The following is an 8,120-nucleotide window of genomic DNA, read 5'->3' as shown; positions in this document are numbered from 1 at the left end:
TTTGTGAAATAAAAGAAATTTCTCTAAGTTGGGCAAATTTCTCTGAGTCGAATTTTCTTTGTAGAAATGTTGAGGGACCTTAATTATTATGAAAATATTGTATGTCATTTATCTTATAAAATCTTAATATTAAAAAAAGAAAAAGTGCCCTTAATTTTATAGGTAACCAATTAGATTTTTGAAGGAAATTGCTATGTATAAATAAATCTATAGCCACTAAGTTTGTAAATACAATCCTCTCAAATAGAGGTGTGTTTTTTTTTTATTTTGAAAGGTTGTGAATTCTAAAAATTATTTATTTGTAAGTTGTACATAAATTTTGATAATAACACCATACTTCAAGGGATCTGAATTATTTTTTTACCTTTTTATGAGTTGAAAGAAGTTTGGGAATGACTACTTTTAGTAGTATTGAAAAATATGAATATTTGGTGTGTTTGACTTGTTTGTTTAAAAGCATTTTGATTTTTTGTAGCTTTTTTTAAAATAAAAAAATAATAATAAAAAAAAATTGCCAAAAAGTTCAATTTCTAGTTGCAATATCACTGGTTGTTTTGGAAGCTCTGTAATAATCATGACCACTATAACTGCAAATATATAAATATTATATATGGTAATGACCCATAAAAAATACATAATTAGCATGTTCCATAGGGATGTTTTTCCACCATACAAATAGCAATACTTGTGCTCAGTGCCAATAATATAATAAGTTGCACAAAATTTTCAGAAACCAAACACAATAATGACTTGACATACACAATTTTTCAATTCCCTCAACAAATCCTGAAAAATTATATCCAACCATATATTTTACGCGTCTGTATGTCTCTCTGATTTTGTGTTCTTCAATTTCTAAGTTACTAGCATTATTGAAAATGTTCAAGCAATGATTTTAAACGACTTCCACAGCAAAGCATATGGGAATATGAGCTTGCCTTGAAGGCGAAGAAGAAGAAGAAGAAGCAGACCATTTCTTCTGCATGAAGCTAGTCTTTCGCCACGGACCCATGTGGATTTTCTTCTCCATGGTAGACCTCTTGGCTGCATCACAAACCACACGAACAATGGCGTTTAAGTGCTCTGCCTTGCCAATGTAGATCTCTGGTAGCTGCTTAATCAGGTGGTGGTACTCGTTGCATGCTTTTCCCATCTTGAATTCGTCGCGAAACTCCAGTTCAATCAAGAATATGACTTGCTTCTTTCGTGATTGTGTGCTTGCTGTCACTTCAATGTACTCGTGTGTTCCTGGAATCGAATAACCAACTCAATATATGCATATAGGATTAATTGAAGTATGCATTTTGTGTCTTGATCTCCAAACGTAACATTTTAGTTGTGTCAATACACCAAGGATCTTCTAGAGTGATATTTCCCTAAAGTTTCCTAGAGTGCTACATTGTGTGGTTGAGATTTATTGGCAAATCACATCAATGTAGCACTCTAGGAAACTTTAGGAAAAAATCACTCTAGAGGATCCTTGCTCGTGTCAATAACATTTACAAAGTATTAAATGTGATTAAAATGCTTTCTCTATGGCTCATGTTGTCAAAAATAATTTTATAACAAAAAATTCAACTTAGCAAAAATATGCGCCTTTTGTAATTACAGTTTTAATCTCTGTAATATGCGCTTTTTGTATCATTTTGATTAAAATTCATCACATTTTTATGAATATCCCTTTTTGCTTACTGTTTTGAGTGAGTTGTTTGTTAGCTGCTCTAAGAAAATCAAATTGAATTTACTGAAGCTATATCTAGAGTTAATGTAATAATCCGACCCTCGTACGTGTTTTCTGATATATTTTCAGTCCCTGTTTTGTGCTTTCACATGCTTGCTGTGAAATCTGCTGAGAAAATAAGGTTAAGTAAACGAACTCCATGTTTAAGGGTGTCTATCTGTTTAACAAGAAAACTATCTGTCACTATTAAAACGTTTGAATTAGAAATTGGAAGCCTTAGGGGCTTAATTATCTGAAATTGATTTTATATATGTAATCAGCATAATTTTTAAGTAATATTAAGCATGTTTGCGAAATTTCAATTTCAGAATGATTAAATGAACGATTTTTGTCCTATTCACCTATTATATATTCATGTTCTTTTAAACACTTGACTTGGGAAGGGGATTTTCCTAGCTACCTCCTGGAGAGAAAAAAAAAAATAAGAGAAAAAGGGAACAAAGGGAAAGTTCAATAATTGGGATTAAATTAGGAAGATCTTGAAGATTTGTGAGGCCAAGGTATGCTAAATTAATTTTACATAAGCTTTCTCTTAACCATGTGTGAGAATTCTCCTTTCCATTTGTGAGGAAGGGTTTGTTAGTTTCATATTTATACAATTAGGGTTTGTAATTGGGAATTGGGTGTGATTCATGTTTGATTACAAAGTTATTCTCATCAATTGGTTGCTTTGAGCTCTAATTGAAGTGTTGTGTGGAATTGACACTCCAATCTTTGGTTTCCATGCCAACCCATGAAATTATACTTATGTATTGTGTTATGAACTTAAGGTTAGTGATCTAAATTATGTTAGGTTGTTATATGTGTTGTGATTCCTATTCACATGATTTCTAAGCAAAATCTAGCAAGTTATGGATGTAGTTTAAGCCTTGTTTTAAGTGAACAAGAGAGGGTTTTGGATGAATTTTTAGTTGAACTTCAGACTACCAAAACAGGGACACAGCCGCTCGAGCGGAAAAGAAGAAAAATTATCTGTTCTGTTTTGTGTGCTCAACCCTCTGTTATTTGTAGACTATCTTTTTGATGATCTTAAGATGGTTGTAAATTCATTAGAGGCATAATAACTCAGGAACTAATTTAACAAGGAAAAAGAAAGAACTAATGTGCAAGTTTTGAATGTGTGCAGGACACACCCCGGGAGAAAGTAGCATGTCATCTCAACACTGTGAGTAGTAGTACTAGTATACGCTTCACATCTAGCTCATGATTGTCATTAGCATTTTGTTCACGCACGATATGCAACTATGTTAATGTTTTAACGTACGTAAATAAAGAAATGGGGAAGATGAAATACTTTCATTCGGTAAGACTCTGGGCCTATGGCCATTCAGTATAAGTTGTTATGATATGAAACAAAGTGCTACACGGAACTAAGTGCTACGATGTGAGTCCCTCTAGAATCCGTGTGAGACACCTCTTGAGTTCATAAAAGTATGGTCAAGGGCTTAATGCCAAATTATCCAAGGGCTCAATGCCAATCTATTGAAGGGCTTCGTGCCACTATGTTTAAGGGCTTCGTGCCACCATATTTAAGAGCTTTATGCCATACTGTTCAAGGGCTTTAAGCTAATATGTTCCAAGATAGTGCCTAAGGCCATTATGAATTAACAGACTCAGACTAACTATGTGAACTCTGCATTTGTATACTACAGCACATGTTTTGAAGCTTTGAATACCAAATTTGAACTTTAATTGAAATTTTGGAATTTCAGAATTTTCGTTGTCCGCTCGAGCGACCAAAGTGGCGCTCGAGCGTGAAAATCGACCTCCCAGTAGTTTTACAAACTTTACAGTCCGCTCGAGCGACCAAAGTGGCGCTCGAGCGGAGACCCGTTTTCAGCACATTTTGGAAAGTTGCATTTAGTTCATATTTTCCTCCTCATCTCTTTCCAGAGCATTCTAGACATGATTTATGACTCAATAAAGATTAATAAGCTACTAATCAATATGTATTTATATATTATGTTTCAAGTTAAACATCGTTTTAACTGTGTATTATTATTCATTGAGCCTGGCTCACTCTGTGTTATGTCTGTTTCTATAGGTCACCAACCAGGTGGTCAATCCTAAACCAGGACGCCATCCTCTTTTGTCAACCCTTGTGTGTCCAGGCACTAGACGAGGCCATTTATTTTTTTTTGGGAAGTTTTGTTAAGATGTGGCTCGTATTTGGATTGTTCATCTAAGGTTGAATGTACATAACTTCTAGGTTTTGTATATGCCCAATCTTAGGGCTGGGTCTGTATATGTGTATGTTTATAACCGATGCTCAGGGTTATATTTGTGGACTTTATTTGTCTATGATGATGTGATGTTTGAGATCCTGGCATAATAGAAGTAGCTCAATGGAGTATGTATATATATATCAATGTTATGTTAACATTTTGTGCTTCCGATAAGGCCCCGTAAGTTATGTATACCAGGTTCATGTCCGTTTCTGAATAGGTCATGCCCAAACTTTTAGGGGCGAGTTTGGGGTGTGGCAGTTAAATAGTTTGTTAGTCCTCAAAATATGCACACTTATCCAATATTTTAATTATATCAATTTACTCTTTGACTTATTTAATTTGCACTTAAATAGTTCCAACCTTGTTTTCATCCAAATTTAATAATAGAAATAATGGTATTTTTATTCAAATTTGGATGAAAATTTGAGCAAAAACATTATTGAAAAGAATAATATTAGGAATCATGAAAAAAATATTATAAAATGCATCATGAAGAGTTTTCATCCGTTGATTAGTATGTAGTGTTTTATTGTATGTGTAATCCAAAGGTGAAAAATCTTTCGTGATTATTTTCATGATATTTTTTTTGTCATTCCTAATATTACTCTAACGTGTTTGTAGGCCCCACAACAGTGAACTCTATAGTCCAATTCAAAAATTATTAGACCGCCATCTTACAATTTGAGAATTGAATTATTTAATCAACTCGAGTGAAACTCAAATTGAACCGACCCAAATGGTATAAATCAATTTGACTGATTGAGGATATTTTTACCTCCTGGAAATTTGGGAGTATGGGTCCACTTAGAGGTACAGAGAGTGGCATGGAGTCCTCTGCAGCAGAGCATAGTTACTACTCTTTGACGCAAACACCTGCTGCACCAACCGTCTGATTTGGGATTAACGCATTTGCATATATTTGTCTCCCTTGCCTTCTCTATCAGTCCGTTGATCTCTTTCCTTAACTTCCCCCCTGTTGATCTATGGTGCTCTACAATTTCCTACACACACACCACACAAAAAAGAAAAAAATCTATTTTAAGGAATGATCGCATAACTTATTATAAATTAAAAATTCATAATTTAAAAGTAAAAGATAAAATAACCTCTCACTCAGGTTTTTATTTAAGTTGTTTTAGTCTAATAGGTAAAAACTGTTCCAAATAGTCTAATACATATTCTTAGAATATAAAAACTAAAAATAACTCAGATAAGTTGTGCCAAACAACAACGATATTAAACATTAATGCAATCTGCTGTGAGTTCGTGGGAGCTTTTTCCGAGTCTTTTTCGATGATCCGAACTGTTCATATTATAGGATTCGTTGAGTATATTATCCATATAAAAAATTAAATTAATAAAAAATCCGTAACCCTATGATCAATTTCAAATTATTTTATAAAAATTATCAAGATAACGTCAACCGTTTATTTTTAAAAAAATAAATGTGCTCTTGTTATAAAGCTATAGATTTCCAATCAATTTGATTTTTTGCATAAATGATCTATTCAACAAACTCTACAATATGAACGACTCAGATCATCAAAAAAAGACTAAAAAAAAACCCCACAGGCTCGCAGCAAATTGCTGTCTGCTGTCACAGCGGCACCCCAGGTTCTAAGAAAGATGACCTATATTTATAATAATGTCCCTATACGTCATTTTCGTAAGACATCTTTATATAAATTTTATATATAAATTTTTCTAAAAGAATATCCGATCTTGATTCGAATCATAAGCCATGTTTTTAAAAATATCTAAACTCAAAAAAACAGTAGGTTTGTCGTATATAATTCATTAATGGAGAGGTGTGATGTGAACTTTAGATTTCAACCACACATACGTCTCAATTACAAGCCAAATTTATTATCTATGTGTGGTAGTGGGAGTGGTCCAAATAAAGAGTAGATATCTAATGCCACAATATCATTAGTCACCACACATCCATTTCCTTATAATAGCTACATACTTGTTTTTAGTATAAGAAAAAAAAAAATTGTAAGACAAGGAAATAAATTATTTTTTGTTTTGAGTTTTTTTTTGGTAACCACGAAGAAAGCAAATTGACCATCTATGACAGCCCCACCATAACTTCTGTATCATCATACCCTAATTAATATTGTTGTTGTCTTTTTTAAGAGGGTGTCCTAAAATTCATCCTAACTAATTTGGATGTATGTAATCTTCTAAATAAAAAATAGACCTAAATTTTGAAAGTATAACTAAAAAAGACTGAGATATAAAATGCTAAGCACAAAAAAATGATATCTTTACAAATTTTCTGTACAAAGTTCTTAATAAAAATAATATAACATTAACATTTGTAAAATTACAAAGATAATTAATGGTGGATATTTTAATGACATCAGTCAATTATGAGAACAATAGTGAGTGTTTTTATTATTAATAAAGGGACCACAAGGTGCCACATAATTTTGTGTAAAATTCTGTATATAAATTTTATTTGCGTGTCATTTGGTCCACCTTTTGAAACTAGATATCTAAATCATAAGTCACCGATTAATTAATTGAGAGAAGAATTGTATTTGTTTGGAATTTATTTTACTTTTATAGCTATGTTTGAATGTCTAATATCATGTAATTGTCATGATATCTATAATATCAGTCACCGATTAAAAAAAAGCAAAAATGAAAACAAAAAGATGGAGTAAGATTAACATGAACTCATCAGATAGCATACAACTAGAAGTAGTTGGAATTGAAATTATGTAAATAATCCTTATAATTTCTAAGATGTTTCTATTCATTTTTTCAATAATTATTTTCATTCTTTTTTGATTGGGAGAGAGAAATTAGAAAGGAATTGCAAAACTCAAACTCGAGCTTTTAACCGATTAAATATTTTGGAAAATAGATTAAAAGTTAACTTATTGACTTTCTGACTTTTTTGAATCACATCACCACCCTACTTTTTACATTTTTTTTAAAAAAAAAAAATCAAAAAAATTAATTTTTAACCTACTTTCTAAAACTTATCCTTCATGTTCAACAACTTGTAATGGAATGGAAGTGATGTGAGAGAGTAAGATCAACAAAGATAATTTAAACAAAATAATGATAAAGTTGAATGGATTAGGTTTTTTAATTAATTAATCTAATCTAATGAAGCTATCTAATCGGGAAAAAAATTAATACAAAAAGATTCCAAACCCCTTTTGGGTTTTTCTAAAGCGTATTTAAAGATAACAAAAGGTTTATTATTATACTAATGATAAAGATTAAAGATTAAAAACAGAGAAAATATTAATTAATTAAAATGAAAAAGAAAAAAAAAATGTACCTGAAGCAAGGATTCCTGGGATTCCCAATAGAGAGCCCTCTCCTGATCAGATTCATTGCTATTATTAGATTCATGATCATCATCATCATCATCATCATCATCATCATCATCATCAGCCCAGTTACTATCAGAAGAATGATCTTCTTCTTCTTCTTCGTTTTGACCATAAGTATTGTTGTGATCATCATGATGATCATAATGATCTCCAAGAGCCTTCTCTTCTTCAAGAAGATGAATGTTATTATTAGCACCCATCTTTCTTTCTTTTTTATCTTCTTAAAAGATTATGATACATCTATCATATATGATTTTGTAGAAGAAATGTGAAGGAAGAAGAAAGAAGGCTCCCGGGAGAGAGATGAATGGTGGCCATTGGGTGGGGGAATACACAATACATATATAGTGCTTGCCACGTCATCACCCATTAAAGAATTTCCTGCCTGCCTGCCTGCCTGCCTCCCTCCCTTTTGGAAAATTATACTGTTACTTTTTGAGGGAGTGCTGCGAAGCGAACTATGATTGCAAAAAACACAAAATGATATACAAATGGGAGGTTAAATATGAGGTGATTGGAGTTGGTGGCAAAAGGTAAGATGGTGAAGGAGCGAGAAGTGAATGAAAAATTGTTTACAAAATAATGGAAGACACATTTTTTGATTTGTAGAATTTAATAAATTATGAAAATTGTTATTTTTTTTAAAAAAAGAAATTAGGCATCAAAACAATATTTCATTTCTAATTTCAAAACTGTTTTAAATAATAAATTGTAAATATAAATATTATTAAATAGGCTTTTACTATTATTTTAGCAATACCAAAATAGCTTTTGAATGAAAAGTATGACTGTGTA

At 31.8% G+C, this 8,120-nt stretch overlaps 1 protein-coding gene across 1 annotated transcript; it reads right to left on the bottom strand.

Annotated features, from left to right (window-relative positions):
* Positions 1 to 584: 584 nt before the first annotated feature.
* LOC114283759 (uncharacterized) lies at positions 585 to 7,910 on the bottom strand. The gene is made up of 3 exons (XM_028226627.2): positions 7,271 to 7,910; positions 4,745 to 4,970; positions 585 to 1,248 (listed from the first exon to the last, which is right to left on the bottom strand). The coding sequence occupies exons 1-3, from the start codon at positions 7,523 to 7,525 to the stop codon at positions 896 to 898; spliced, it is 834 nt and encodes a 277-aa protein (XP_028082428.2). The 5' UTR covers positions 7,526 to 7,910; the 3' UTR covers positions 585 to 895.
* Positions 7,911 to 8,120: the final 210 nt, after the last annotated feature.

The sequence above is a fragment of the Camellia sinensis genome, chromosome 12, assembly GCF_055761805.1.
Source record: "Camellia sinensis isolate YWXY chromosome 12, ASM5576180v1, whole genome shotgun sequence".
Taxonomy (NCBI): domain Eukaryota; kingdom Viridiplantae; phylum Streptophyta; class Magnoliopsida; order Ericales; family Theaceae; genus Camellia; species Camellia sinensis.
The sequence above is the reverse complement of the archived record's forward strand: the minus strand, read 5'-3'. Positions and strand labels throughout refer to the sequence as shown.